The sequence below is a fragment of the Perissodus microlepis genome, chromosome 2, assembly GCF_051167445.1.
Source record: "Perissodus microlepis isolate ML-2025 ecotype Zambia chromosome 2, ASM5116744v1, whole genome shotgun sequence".
NCBI classification, from domain to species: domain Eukaryota; kingdom Metazoa; phylum Chordata; class Actinopteri; order Cichliformes; family Cichlidae; genus Perissodus; species Perissodus microlepis.
The window spans coordinates 31,122,935-31,137,230 of record NC_140462.1 but is presented as its reverse complement, the minus strand read 5'-3'; the positions used below and the strand labels follow the sequence as shown (position 1 = coordinate 31,137,230).

Sequence of the window (14,296 nt, the reverse complement as noted above, 5' to 3'; positions counted from 1 at the left end):
CTTTCATTACATTTATTTGCTTTTCAAATTACATCTTCAACACTAAAGGTGATTCGACTTTATATAGAAGCAAGTTCTCTGCACCTCACTAAGACAAATAATTCAAATGTGAAATCATTTAGTTCATGTCTTGTCTTGCCTACAGGGGATTACACTTACCACACCAAAGTTATAAGACTGAAATACTGAGTGACAAAGTGTGAAGTCTGGATCAGATCAAGTGAGAAGCTTCTCTTTTTCCTTCTCTCTGTCTCACACACTCTCACACACACACACACACACACACACACACACACACACACACACACACACACACACACACACACACACACACTATCCACACACACACAAACAGGAGAGTGAAGATAGAGAGACTGAGAGAGGGAGGGGTGGACAAGCTGTGGGAACATGCTGCTGAATAATTACCACTGACATCAGAATAGTTTTCTTTAGCTCTCTGAAGTGGCACAGCTCATTTGTACAGCCTGGAGCCATGTAGAGGTGTGTGTGAGTGCAACAGAGAAAGTCAAAGAGAGACCAAGAGAGAGGGAAAAAGAAATTATACAAAACTTATAATACACTGACACACATTAAATTAAGTATAACACTTATTGAAGTTTCTTGAGCTTAATAGCACAAGAGTTCACCTGGTTTTTGTGTGTGTTTATTTGTGTGCGCCCATAAGGTAGTGATTATTTTGATTTAGTCTTCTAGCTGTCAATGTATGACACCACGACAGCTGAACATGCCCTGGGGAGCCATTTCCCTCTAAGTGGACCTTAAAAAACAGGAAACGTCTTCAAATCCCACTGAAGCGAAGACGAGGATCAGGCCTACTGACTCTATACAATTCTCTTACTTTACAAACGAGCACACACCCAAATGCAAGTGCCTGAACATAGCGTGCACAGACCCAGAACACACACACACACACACACAGTCCCACCTGAGCCCTCCTGAATAGACACCATTCTCCACCCTGACAGCCGGGAACAATAGAGGTGAAAACACAGCTTTTCAAAGACAGAATTGACCTGTCTGAACACATCAAGCGTCCTCGCCACCCGCTTCACTGCGTAAGCTTTTCCGTGCTGAGATGACTTCAGGTGATATCGTGTTTCTATGCGGCTACATTTTTCTTCGCCTTCACTTGCATTTGCTTTGTAACAGATATGAGGTTTGTGTTTCCAATGTTAAATCCAGCGGGCAAAGAAAACGTCATGTCAGATTGTGCCTTTAGCTAAAAGCTTGTAAGACTTTGTGGGCTGAGGCCTTTCTCCACTGGATTACTCAAAGTAATTGTCATGAATATTCTGACCTTTGACTACAAACCAGTCATTAATATAAAAGTGTACCAGATTTCACCAGAACACCAGGACGAAAGTTTGGTGTGAGCTAAAACTCTGTCAAAAATAGAAAACATTGAAACCATTTCAATCAGCAACAAGCCGCAGTGTTATCTTATCATCTGTTTATTGAATTTGTAGATTGAACACAATTTACCAAACTTAAATTTTAGGTTTGTAATCAATGTACATAAGAACAAATCTTGGTTTTAAGCTAAATACATTTAATTGTGTCTGTGAATTCACAGGTGTGTGAGTGAAACCAACATATAAACCGGGTGGTGACTCATTTTAGCTAGGCGTACTTCATCTAGAGACCTCATGACAGTTTTCGTGTGTGTGTTTATTAAGGAGGTGGGTAGACCAGTGAGGACGTGGAGTGCCTGGAGGAGGACGGTGGTCTAAAGATTGGAGACTTCCATCCAGAACTCTGGCCGAATGACACGTCTGGGGTAAAAGGTCCTCCTTGAAAACGGCTGGGAGACGATAAGAGAGGCAAACTGTTAATCTACTGTAACAACAACGAGGCATAATTGGATACACTACATGTCATTAAATGTAACCTTCTCTCATTGATGCAGTTTTCTTGTTGTGTTTTATGTGGGGCAGAATCAACACAAATTTCACAGTAGTGAGATTTCTACATGTCATGTTCTCTGCGTTTTGAGTTAATGTTTCTTCTGGATGACCCATGTTTGAGTTGGTTTCAGCTGTATACTCACCTGTTACCGCTCCCCTCGTTATCTGGTGTTTCTACATATATTGTCTCTGTCTCTGTTTATTCATTATCCCTCATAGCTGTGTGTAGCTCTCCACAGTACCTCGGCACTCTGAGTTTGACAGTGACGCTGTATCTCCTAGTAATCCTTAGAGTTGTTCATTCGCTTGCTTATCTGTTTGTTCCTGTGTATTTTTAGACTATGAGAATTAAATACTCATTTTGAGTTTACTCCTGCCGTTTTGTGTGTTCTGAAATTGTGTCCACAAATAAATAGCTCACACAGTCATGACACTGCATGTTTTTCTTGAAACAAATGAACTGTTCTACAAAATGAAAAGCACACAAATGATCAGCACCAGCAATAAACTTAGGAAAACCTGAGACGTTTTGAAGTGTTTTTTAAACTAGCAGAAGATTATCAGACTTTTCTTTCCCAAACTAATACACAAAAAACAAAACTAATCAGTGAAAAAAACATCAGGAAGGCTCACAGGATATAAAATCTACACAGAACAGTGGCCCCGGCCACACAGGAGATTCGAACCACTAGCCTGCTTGCTGTGAGATAACAATGCTAATCACTACATCACCATGCTGCCTATGATATTGTTTTGATGTATTTAATGAATTAAACTTGTTACCTCACTGTGGCTGAGCATGCGGCGTGACTGGCTGACATGTTTGGGTTGGACGATCTGTGAGGCATGGTGCCTGCACAATACACAAGATAAAACCATGGTTAATGCTAAACACAAGTCAGATAAAAATGGCTCACAATGATTAAAAAAATTCCTGGGTCATTATAGGCTTATGTGTCTCATGTTCCACCTCGCGAGCTTTCATTTGGAAAACCATCAGAGATGGCAAGATAAACAGGTGAGTCATCTTCCAGAGTAATTTGCATCAAACTTGCACAGATGTTGCTACCAACAAACCAGGCAAAACACCTAAAGCTTGTACACACGCCTCTGCAGCAGTTAGGTCTATAATTAATGACACAGCTCATCCTTATCTTGCAGTAACCATCAATCAAATCTTCTGTAAAAAGTATTTTTAATAGCATAATCAATCCACTGATGGTTACAAAATGATCCTCTTGTATATTAGCGTATATCCTGAACTAAACTGCTATGTAGGTATAGTAGATATCTACAATGTCTAAAGTGATAAAGGAAGAGCAACTAAAGGACTGTCATCTTATTTATCTCTATTGATTTATTTACTATAGGTGGTCAAATCATCAGTTTCTAAGTCTCAAAATAGCAATAAACACAAGTGTACAATGACAGCATTTCCAGCAAATGGAAATATCTGACACAGATGACACCTCTTCCATTAGTTAAAACCAAAACCAGTAGCTGCATAACAGGCAGTAGAAAGCACATACCAGTCCATCCATCTTGTGAAGCTCTGATAAATGAGCCAGAGTTAGGCTGAAAGACAGATTCACAGAGAAACAGCACAAATCACAATGTTTTATTTGCTTAATACTTTCCATCATAATATACCAAAGCCTTAAAGTCAGTGTCAGGATGCTGTGTAATCTCGACAGAATCTCATTCATAACAATGATAGACAGCGAGCGAAGAAACTGGGACTTACTTTCCAGAACAGACTCCTTTGATCCACCTCCATGTTTTCAGTGCTGCCAGACAGGAAGGCACACTTCATTAGTTCTGTTGGCTTCAGTGTTTTTAACAGTGCACCGATACCTGAATGCTTTCGATTTTTCTTTAATAGGACAACATTTAAAGTTACATTAGTATTTATTTTTTCAATAGTAAAACACTGACACATCCTTAGTGAACAGTGGACGTTGCAGAAATTTTGCAAAAATTCATGTACAAATGAAATCGAGAAAACATGGTATAATGTAGTGAAATAAATCTGACCTTCTATGTTCTATACGTATTTTAAACAGTTTTAGATAATTTATTAAATCCTTTATTAATTCTACACTAAACTGTAGAAGAAAAACTGTAAATGAACTTCAAAAATTATATTATTCACATTTTATTTTTACCAAAATCATGACTCTTGTGTGTAGTTTACTGTACTTGTGATAGAAAACATAGATTATTTGAGTTGGGGGATTTTCAAAATATAAATCATTCACTCTGTGATACTTTAAGCAAGATCAAAATCATTTGAGACCAAATTTATATTATAATGGCACCACTTCACCCGCGTTGCCACCCAGCAAAGCAGAAAGACATCTATCAGTGACTAAAGTGCCAGCGGCTGAATTGACCCTGCAGGAAATGACATTTATATCCGCTCTCCATCTTTTAAAGCCAGTGTCTCAGTGGATAAAATAACAATAATACTATTAAATTCTGACACTCAATCAGTCCTGTGTCAGTACTGTGTAGGAAACCCAGTACGTTTTCCTGATTAAACCCAAGCAAAGATCAGCTTATTCAGGTGTGTGGATAGCCGCAGGGCAGGGCAAAGCTCACGGCAACGAAAGCTAACATAAGACATCAGTAGTGAAGCCAGGATATAACTTGTTTGTGCTGTGAACTACCTCCTACTTTCTCTCTCTCTGAAGCCTGAGGTATAGTAAGAGAATAATATAGGCCAAAGAAGAAAAATTAGCAGCATGAGATAGAATGAAGAGAGTATTAATCAAAAATGAGCAGAAGGAGAAGGTCAGCGCTATTAAGGAAAATTGTGAAATAGTAGACAGAGACTATACTCACACATTAGTAGCTGAAGAGTGTCGTGAGAGGGACACAGAGGAGTTATATGGTATCTGTAAGACTTAGACGAAAAAGAAAGAGCAAAATGTAAAGTAACTTAAAACATGCTGTATGCTTAGTGACAGACATTATTTAGTTATTCATAAAATGAAGCACTTAGATGGTTGTTTTACAGTCTAAAAGTAATAAGGTTACAAACGCTTCTGGTCTTTGTGCATGGTTTTTTTTTGCAACTAGCACTCATAGATTTAAATAAATATAATATTTTATTATAATTAATTATAATAAAAGATGTTTTATCTGCTTCATTGACTGTAGCAATAACAAAGTGTATAAAATAAACAAACCATGTGTTGTATAATAACTAAAAAAGTCACTTTGTTAGGTACACCATGCTCTTAATGATTGGACCCTCTTTTGCCTTCAGAACTGCCTTAATTCTTCATAACACACATTCAACAGGGTGCTGGAAACATTCCTAAGAGATTTTGATTCATAATGAAATGACGACATCACACAGTTGTTGTAGATTTGTTATCTGCAGATCCGTGAAACTCTCTTATTCCATTACATTCAAGAGGCGCACTGCTGGATTGAGATCTGGTGATTGTGGAGCCAATTTACAGTCAACTCATGTTAAAGAAATCGGTTTGAGTTTTGTGCATGGCACATTATTGTGCTGGACATCAATAATATCAACAATACTCAGGTAGACTGTGGTGTTTAAACAATTGGCATTAAGCAGCCACCCTGAACTCACTCATGCACTGACAACACAGTTCCACTCCCCAATCCAAAGACTTCCCTCTATACACAGACTACACAACTATCATCACCTCTGTGCAATACTTAATTTGCAGGCTATAACCCACACTGTAAATACATAACACTATTTTTCCCCCAGTTTGTATATTTGTAGAGTTCTTACTTGTGGATACTGTTCATATGTACATACTGCTACAGAACTGTGTACCTCACCCCCCTTTCTTTTCCCACGTGTCTGCACTGAATAGAAGACACTTTGTATCTCACTGTACATGTGTATAGTGACAATAAAAGGCATTGTATTCTGTTCAAATTGTCCCAAGAAATCCCCCCCGGACCATCACACCACCGCCAGCCTGAACTGTTGACACATGGAAGGGTAGATCCCTGCTTATTTATGAGAAATTTTGACCCCTACCACTAGTATTGTCCAGTTTTGGTGAGCCCATGGGAACTGTAAACTCACCCTCCTATTCTTAACTGACAGGAGTGGAGTGTGGTGTTTAAGGTCAAATGTGTTATCCATTCAGAGATGTTCTTTTGCTGCCTTCCTATCAGCTCACAGCAGTCTGGCATTATCCTCTGACCTCAGATATCAGCAATAGAGAACTCCCACTCACTGGATATTTTCTTTACCCATCTGACACCAACAACCACGCCACGTTCAAAGTCATTTAAATCAATTTTCTTCCACATTCTGATGCTCAATTTGAACATCAGGTTGTCCCGTCCATGTGTACATGGCTAAATGCACTGAATTGCTGCTACATGACTAACTGACTAGATATTAATGTTAACAAGCAGTTGAGCAGGTATATCTGTGAAGTGGACAGTGAGTGCACATATACAATTCTTGCATAGGACAGAATTAGTAATAAAAATTGTTAATGGTACACAGTATGTCTGCATAGTTTGTCAGGCGCCATCAAAAAACAGATCATTACAGTTGCCAATACAATAAGAGATAGTTTACCTGGTTTATGTCCATGTGGGGTTTGGGAACTATGGCTCACATGGTGCCCAGATGAAGCTTTGGTACTGAGTAACAGGAGTGATAAATAATGTTAATCACTTACACAAAGCGCACCTGCTGGACTGAAACCTACACTAAGATAGCAGATGATGGCGTTTCTGCATGAAATCAGAGTGGATTAAGACATAAGAGATGAATGTAACTGTAGTACTTTTATAGATTATTCTACACAGACTTAAAAGTCTGTATTTTTATTGCTGAATTCATTTCAACATGCCCATGGAAACACTAAAGCATTACTATAGTTGAACCATAGATGTGCCAGGAGTGACACCTAGTGAACGGTGCGGTAGAACAACCAGTTGGTTGTAAAAGTCTTTAATCACAGATAGAAAACTAAACTGGCTTTTAACTGCCTCCACTAATCATTATTTACTTTTTTTAAAATTTATTTTATTTTACCTTAACATCATTATTATCGATGCAAAACCCTAAAAAATGGTATTCAAATCTACAGCACAGGGAATTTAGCCAGACATTTGTTGATCAAAATAAAACATAAAATAAGAATTAGGGGAGCAATAACTGGCTTTAGTAGGCAGAAACTGACAATTACACATTGGGTTAACTATCTATTCAGTGTTGTACCTCTGAAGCTTTAGTGCATTTTCCAGCTTAGCAATGTAGGCACTCTGTTCATTCAGCTTCCTGTTAATTGGAAAAATAAATAAGAAACCCTTCCATCTTTTCACAAACTGCAGCTTATTTCAAATCTAATTTAACTTACTTTGTCATCTGCTGCATTTCTTGCTTCATCCTCACTACTGCCTCCTCTAGCTTTTCATTCTGCAAGTGATTAATTGATAAGTTTGGTACACTAGGTGGCAAAAGCATCTGTTTCAGTTACTGTTGTCTTCAGAGCTAGACAGCCAGTGTGGTAGATGAGTTAAATGTTGCAGACTGATAGAAAATACAATTTTAAGGCAAAGAAATAATAAAAAAATATCACCCTTTGCTCGTAGTGAGTGAAGAGCCTCTTTTGATGTTTTTCCTGGTACTTTATAACCTGGGAAAATGCAGAATAAGTGCTGTTTTTGCAAGTTCTGTATTACACTATTGCATTTAAATCTCCATACATTTTTTGGACATATTTAAATGCTATACAGCACAATTGTTTACAGGTCACTGGTGATATACAATCGGATTATAGGTGTTTATATGAAGCAAGAAAATGACTGAACTTGGCTGATTTCCGTTAAGTGCTTGGCTGCCACCACCTTGATGTTTGAGAAAAGGGCCTTCACACCAGGGCTGCTCTGAAACACGCACATTTAACATAACTCTAATGACAGCAGAATATTCTACTTTTAATAGTCTGATTATTAATGTGGCTATCCCACCCCAACACCCACAGTTACCTGGGAATTTCATGAGAAAAGAGTGCTTACTTTGTCAGACAGTGGTGACAGTTGGCATTTAGCATTGCAGATTAAACAGCTGCCTGGTTGGCCTGAAAGAAAGATTATATTTAAACCAAAATTACAAAGTCAAGAATATAATGGTGGCTCGCAAGGATAGGAAGACATGGAAGGACTGAAAATTGACATCAAGGGTTTCTGTCTGTGGAACAAAATCAGTTAAATGGGTTTGTCTAACCACGGGAGACAGACAAAGTCAAAGAAAGTCTGATTAAGGTGAGACCAATCATGAACAACTCCAGGGCTAATGAATAGTGATTAAAGGACCTCCAGGAGTACAGTCCATTGGTGAATGGTGTAATTTCACTCTCAATTTTTGAATGAAACATATAATCACAGAGAATCACTGGTTTTCTTTATAATATAACAATCTCTAACACTGATATTTAATCTATCTTAAACATAGATCCCTAGGGAGATCCTTTCCTTTAGAGACAACTTAGAAACATGCAACACTCAGTGCAAAAAATAAATAATCAGCTCTGCAATATCACTTAGAGCCCAACAGATGTCCCTGTCTAATCATACTTTCATTTGCTGGGAAGTAGGAAGGCTGTAGGCTTGGTGCTTAAATATATGCAGGTATTCCAAACAGTGATTGTTTTGACTGTGTTTGCAACAAAACTGTTTATGTACCTCTCTGATAACCTCTCTGATAACAACCACTACAGATGACATGGCCACAGCTTGTGACCGCCAGTTTGCGGTCAGCACTTTGAGGAAGAAAGCAGGAATTGCAGCAAACCCAGGAAGCCATTTCAAAACCTGCAGGAAAACAAGATTAGGTGAGGAGTTAATGAGCTAATTTAGCTAATGTTCTTTGCTAAATTACGTTTATGAATTAGCAGATTTAGCTAAACGGTCTTCTAACTCTTATTTACACATGTGTATTAAAATTGTTGCTGCATATCTTCTATATATATAGTTCGTTTTTACAGCCATATTTCATTAAGGTTTATTAGATAACTATATTTATTACTTTGAAAACCTTGTGACTGCTAGTGAAGCTAAAGGCTAATTTAGCTTATATTAGCTCTGTCCTACTCCTAGAGTCATTAATGGATAATATATGTCCTCACTGCTTATAATAAAGGTAACTTCACCTTTTCGCTGATGGTCAATTGTTGTTGAAGCTGTTTGTCCAACTTCTAACTTAAATTGCTGAAAACCTGTAAATACCTATTTAAGATTATGCCTGTTGGACATTTGAACACCAGGTAAGCTATGAGTGAAATGCATCATAATCACATGATGATTCTTATGCTATTAGCTTATATTTTCTAAAATCATAGTACGTAATTATAACACATTCAACCTTTGTAAACATTGTGTATATTTTCCTAATTGCTGGCTACGATTTTCACCTTATTTAGGGCAAAATTGCAGTAATATAAACTATTATATTGAGTTAATGTCACACAAATCAAAGATTACAATGACCTAATGCCTCAAACAATATTTTATTCAACAAAAAACATTGCAAAAAAAAACAAAAACAATTTTGCAAGCACCATTCCAAGTTTTTATGCAATTTTTTCACATTTTAATTTGCAAAGGATACAGTTGTGCTCAGAAGTTTACATGCATTCATCGTGGTCATGAATGTCATGGTAACTTTGGATTTTTAATCATTTCTTTGAACTGTTCTTTTTCCAGAGTGAAAAGCATACATCTTTAAATACTTTCAAGCTCTATGCACCCAAATCTTGGTTTTATTTATTTATTTAGGATTTTCTGTAATCCACGGCATCAAGAGAAAACATGCAGGCTCAAATATATGTCCACATTCATTTAAGTGCTTTAATAAACGGTGCTAAATGTTTTATGCTGTATTTTAAATTGACAAGACCAAGGCCAGTTAACTTTTGTGATCTTGATTAACTACAACTGCTAGTTTCTCTTTTTAGCATAAAAAAGATTTGATTGACACCACTGATTAGATTGACCAGGAACTCAGATTTAAACATGAGAATTGTAGATTTACGCAAGCTGGGAAGATCTTTGGAAATGATTTCTAAACAACTGTAGTTTCCAAGATCATCAGTTCAAACAATTGTACACGTGTTATTTGGATGTTTCACCACTTTTTCACTCTGAAAGAAGACGCAAACTGTCATGAAAGAAAATGAATGAGGATCAAGCCTGCCACGAACTGGAAACTGCTGGAAGACTAGTGTCACTGTCAACAGTGAAGCGAGTTTTATATCGCCAAGCATTGAGAGAATGCCAACCGAGAAAGAAGCCCTGACTCTAATATGAACTTTAATTTTGACTTAAATTAAGAACTATGAACACTACCAGCTAACAAGCATGAGGTGGTAGCCTCATGTTCTGGGTCTGTTTTGCTGTCAGTGGTACTGGTACATTGGACAAAGTGGGTGAAATAATGAAGAAGAAGGCCTACCTCCAAATTCTTCAACTTTACCTCAAATCAGCAACTAGATGGTTGAATGCAATTGGGTGTTAGAACAGGACAGTGATCCCAAACACATCAAAACTGGTTTTGGAATTGATAAAGCAGGCTAATATTAGGTCTCTGGAGTGACCTTCCCAAAGCCCTGACCTCAGCGTTATTGAAAATTTGTGAACTATGCCTAAAAGCTGAATCTTTGCCAATAAAGCAATCGATCTACAAGACGTCTACCAATTTAGCCAAGTAGAGTGGTGAAATAGCCAGCCAAAATTATACCTTCATGGCTAATCAAATATGATTGGGGGTATATGTATATTTTTGATCCAACATGTATAATTGTGACCCTGAATGAATTAAAGAAAATCCAAAATAGATTGAAACTTGAGCACCTAATTTTTGATTATAATCACTAAAAATGTGTGCTGCACAGTCATTCCACAGTTCACAGAAATCACTAAAACCCCAGATCACCACAACTTCATGCCCATGACGAATGTATGTACCACAACTGTATATACAATAGTCTTAAACACTATACTCTAGAGCATCGCACCAGCTGTTTGGTAAAAACTGGCCTTTTTATTAAGCATTACAGCCCTAGAGCACTCAAACTTCACTGGTACAGGTATGTGAAATAAAAGTAAAAACAATGAGGCTGGTCAAAGTTGTTCATCAGACCAGTTTCTTCTCGATGAAGAAGTCTTTGAGTCTTTTCATCTGCCAGAAACCAACCACCAGCAGAATGGAGGTCTGCACTGCAGCCCACCACAACACTTTGCTGTTGGTGTTCTCACTGATCTGACGAAATACCTCCTCCTTTTCCTGAATGACAACAGGCAACAAAATAAAAAGAAAGAGAGAAGAATAGAATTGATAACCTGTTATATGATGTAATTTTACCATTTTACAATGAATATATTCTCCTTCATTGGTAGCAGTGGAAAAAGAAAGAAAAAGATTCTTGACGTAAAATAAAGCTTATATCTAATATACTGGTCTCCTTACTGTATTTCAGGTTTAAACAACCGTTAAGACAGTGCAGTAAAATATTTATTTACCCTCTGGAACTCCTGCTGCCTGGTAATGTGAATCATCTGCTCCGTCAGGTGTCTAAGACTGTTCTCCAGGGCCTCCATGCTGTCCTTGGTCCTATCAGTATTGTGACCAACTGTGAACTCTCCCATTTGTACATCCAAATGTAGCTTCTGTGTAGCAAAATTGATAAACAGAAGTTAATGTTAACTATTAGTCAGTGTTTAAACGGGGAGTCCATTTATGTATTTTGCTTTGTTTTGAATAACATTTGTTCTGTGTGTCCACATTTCTCACCAGACGTTCACGGGCAAAGACAGAAAAACTTGTCGAGTTTGTTTTAAAGCAAAGAAGATGCTGACCAGAAGTGTGAGCTGTGAAGGTGAATTTACCAAATTTCCCATATCGCTTGGACAACACAATCTGAAAAGTAGGACAGTTACTATTATTATTAGGCTGTAATAAGCACTTGTTTTTGTTTATTTGTTCCTTTTTAATTTCCAAAGATACATATTTTTAGTGTAACATCACGTGAAGACATTCAAGTGACCCCGTATCGTTTGAGTCCAGTACCTCACTGTTTGAATCTTTTACTGTCACAGTGAGGCCAAGTTGAGGTAATTGTGATAACGCCTTCACATCCCAAGGCTCCAAAAGAAAAAACCCTGAAGGTAAGAGACACACACATGAGTGCAGACATATACGCAAACAAAATTACACACACAGTAACTGCAAAGACCCATAGCAAGCTTGCAAGATTCGTGACATATGCTTATGATAAGATTGATCATTTCCAGTTTGTTTATTCTGTGGTTATCAAAACTCACCGTAATCATTAAAAAGTCTTAAATAGTCTGCGATTAACATCAAGGAAAAAAGATCTGAGAAATGTTAAGTAATGTAAAGTATCGCAAAACACTGGCACACATCCAGCTCAGTAAATATGGAAAACTGCAGAGAGAATCACTGAACTGCCGTGTGGTAAATAAGAACCAAATACAGTTTGTTTTAGCGACTCTCAGGTAGCTGTGTACCCAGGTGTTATTACTTGGTTATACATCCTTAAATACACTGCTTTTTCATGAGGTTCTTTCGTGAGGAGATCTTAAAAATCACTCACTTTGATTTCCAACTCCATGAACCTTGCAGTTGGTGGAATGCTCTTTATATTTCTTTCTTTATTGTATTCATTTAACTACTGGATACATTGGAAGTGTTTCATTTAAAACAAGGCTTGAATAGCTTTTTATGGTTTTTGCACTTGCTCAAATTAGAAACATAATATTGTGCATGTAAAGCTACTGTGTGATTCAAAAATCACATGGTTTTTAACATTTGTAAATAATTACATTCACCCTCAATCACTGATTCCACTTTTATTGCTATGATTGGGTATCATAAATGATACTCAGGAGGACTTTTCCCCATCTAAAACACTCACCGGTCACTAGTGTGTCTTCAGGAATCTCCTCAATGATGCATTTCTCCTCCTGCTCTCCAAGATGAAAAAACATGGCAGCAGCCAGCATCAGGTAACACTGAAGGAGAAAGCCAGTGCCTTGCAAACCCATTTTATGTTAACAGCAAACTATTAGATTACACTTAACAGTGACCTAATGCTTTGCCTGCAGTTCCAGTAGAGCCTTTATGTAGATCTGCAAATTCTAGCTCAAGTTTGAGGTATTTTCCATCTAATGATGTCCATATGTGAGAGTGTGAGAAACTCACAGGTGCTACTTTGTGTGACAAGTTATTCTGGTAATTTTGTAACTGGTTAACCTGGCAACCAATAGAAAAGCTGCAATGGCAAGCATGTACCTGATATAGGGTATCTAGCAGTTTCTTCGTTTCACTGCAGATTATATTTATATTCTGACACTAACACGAGGTAGGAATAAGCATCATGAACTTTCGGTCACATATAACAATTTGTAGTGTCACTTATAAAAAATGTTGTGTGTTTATCAAGGATGTACTTTACATTTACCTCAGTAAAATTCAAGAAGGTGCTTTCCAGTTTTTTTCTGTACTTTAGAGCAGCGGTCCCCAACCTTTTTTTGCGCCACGGACCAGTTTATGCCCGACAATATTTTCATGGACCGGCCTTTAAGGTGTCGCGGATAAATACAACAAAATAAAACTAGTACCGGTACCGAAAAAAAGAAAATTTATTCATAACACACGTGAAAAGACCCAGGAAAACCGAGTAAACGATAAAACGATAACAAAATAACGCTGAAAACCGATAAAAACCCTGAAAACTATACATTTCACACCTGAGCCTCAACTCTCCCGGCCCGGTACCAAACGACTCACGGACCGGTACCGGTCCGAGGCCCGGGGGTTGGGGACCGCTGCTTTAGAGTACCAAAGGACAATTATATGCAAAATATTAGCACATTGTAATATAGTAAGTTGATTGTTTGACAGTGTCCCATTATGTAATCAGTGTAGGAAATGTAATCCAGTCCATTGCGTAAAATGCCATATGTTTACCTTAGATGAGGTCACATGCAGAGAAAACTCCCACACACACTGAATGAACCCATCTGATATTTAGCATCTGCAAAAGTTGTCATTTCTAAAGTAAGCAAAGAATCAGATTTCCTTCTCATCCCACACTCTGGTAACTTTACAGGAAGCTTGAATAGTAAATCAGTACTTTTATCATACCAATAAAATAACCACAGGTTTTATACTGTGTCTGTTAAAAATTCAATTTCACAAACAAAGCAGGGATATTTCTCATGACATTGCACCAAACTGGATGCTTACGTTACTCTTACTTCTAACACATAGTTAGTGAACCTACAATAGAAATGCTAAAACACACATCTTTAGCTCAGTAATTTTCCTCTCCCTCGTC

General features: G+C 37.6%; 2 protein-coding genes and 1 long non-coding RNA gene across 3 annotated transcripts; 1 reads left to right on the top strand and 2 right to left on the bottom strand.

The window, feature by feature from the left end:
* Positions 1–1,476: 1,476 nt before the first annotated feature.
* On the bottom strand, positions 1,477–9,196 carry rnf212 (ring finger protein 212). The gene is made up of 13 exons (XM_084907751.1): positions 9,089–9,196; positions 8,622–8,750; positions 7,956–8,017; positions 7,749–7,823; positions 7,517–7,573; positions 7,295–7,353; positions 7,156–7,215; positions 6,508–6,572; positions 4,770–4,830; positions 3,670–3,712; positions 3,455–3,500; positions 2,709–2,778; positions 1,477–1,822 (listed from the first exon to the last, which is right to left on the bottom strand). Exons 2-13 carry the CDS (start codon positions 8,740–8,742, stop codon positions 1,693–1,695), a joined length of 849 nt encoding a protein of 282 aa, XP_084763877.1. The 5' UTR covers positions 8,743–8,750; positions 9,089–9,196; the 3' UTR covers positions 1,477–1,692.
* Positions 8,616–13,789, top strand: LOC146392910 (uncharacterized). Its single transcript, XR_014797122.1, has 3 exons — positions 8,616–8,770; positions 11,731–11,812; positions 12,033–13,789. It is a non-coding gene; the product is annotated as an uncharacterized LOC146392910 (long non-coding RNA).
* LOC146392911 (transmembrane emp24 domain-containing protein 11) lies at positions 9,439–13,128 on the bottom strand. Its single transcript, XM_084907765.1, has 5 exons — positions 12,872–13,128; positions 12,004–12,095; positions 11,728–11,853; positions 11,457–11,603; positions 9,439–11,220 (listed from the first exon to the last, which is right to left on the bottom strand). The coding sequence occupies exons 1-5, from the start codon at positions 12,999–13,001 to the stop codon at positions 11,071–11,073; spliced, it is 645 nt and encodes a 214-aa protein (XP_084763891.1). The 5' UTR covers positions 13,002–13,128; the 3' UTR covers positions 9,439–11,070.
* Positions 13,790–14,296: the final 507 nt, after the last annotated feature.

Coding starts and splice junctions, on each gene's coding strand:
- rnf212 (XM_084907751.1), bottom strand. CDS start 8,742: ATGGCTTCCTGGGTTTGCTGCAATTCCTGCTTTCTTCCTCAAAGTGCT. Junction 7,574..7,748: donor ACTTAACGGAAATCAGCCAA/GTTCAGTCATTT, acceptor GCATTTTCCCAG/GTTATAAAGTACCAGGAAAA. Junction 2,779..3,454: donor TTCACAAGATGGATGGACTG/GTATGTGCTTTC, acceptor TGTATTGTGCAG/GCACCATGCCTCACAGATCG.
- LOC146392911 (XM_084907765.1), bottom strand. CDS start 13,001: ATGGGTTTGCAAGGCACTGGCTTTCTCCTTCAGTGTTACCTGATGCTG. Junction 12,096..12,871: donor TGAAGACACACTAGTGACCG/GTGAGTGTTTTA, acceptor TCTTACCTTCAG/GGTTTTTTCTTTTGGAGCCT. Junction 11,221..11,456: donor GGCAGCAGGAGTTCCAGAGG/GTAAATAAATAT, acceptor GTTGTCATTCAG/GAAAAGGAGGAGGTATTTCG.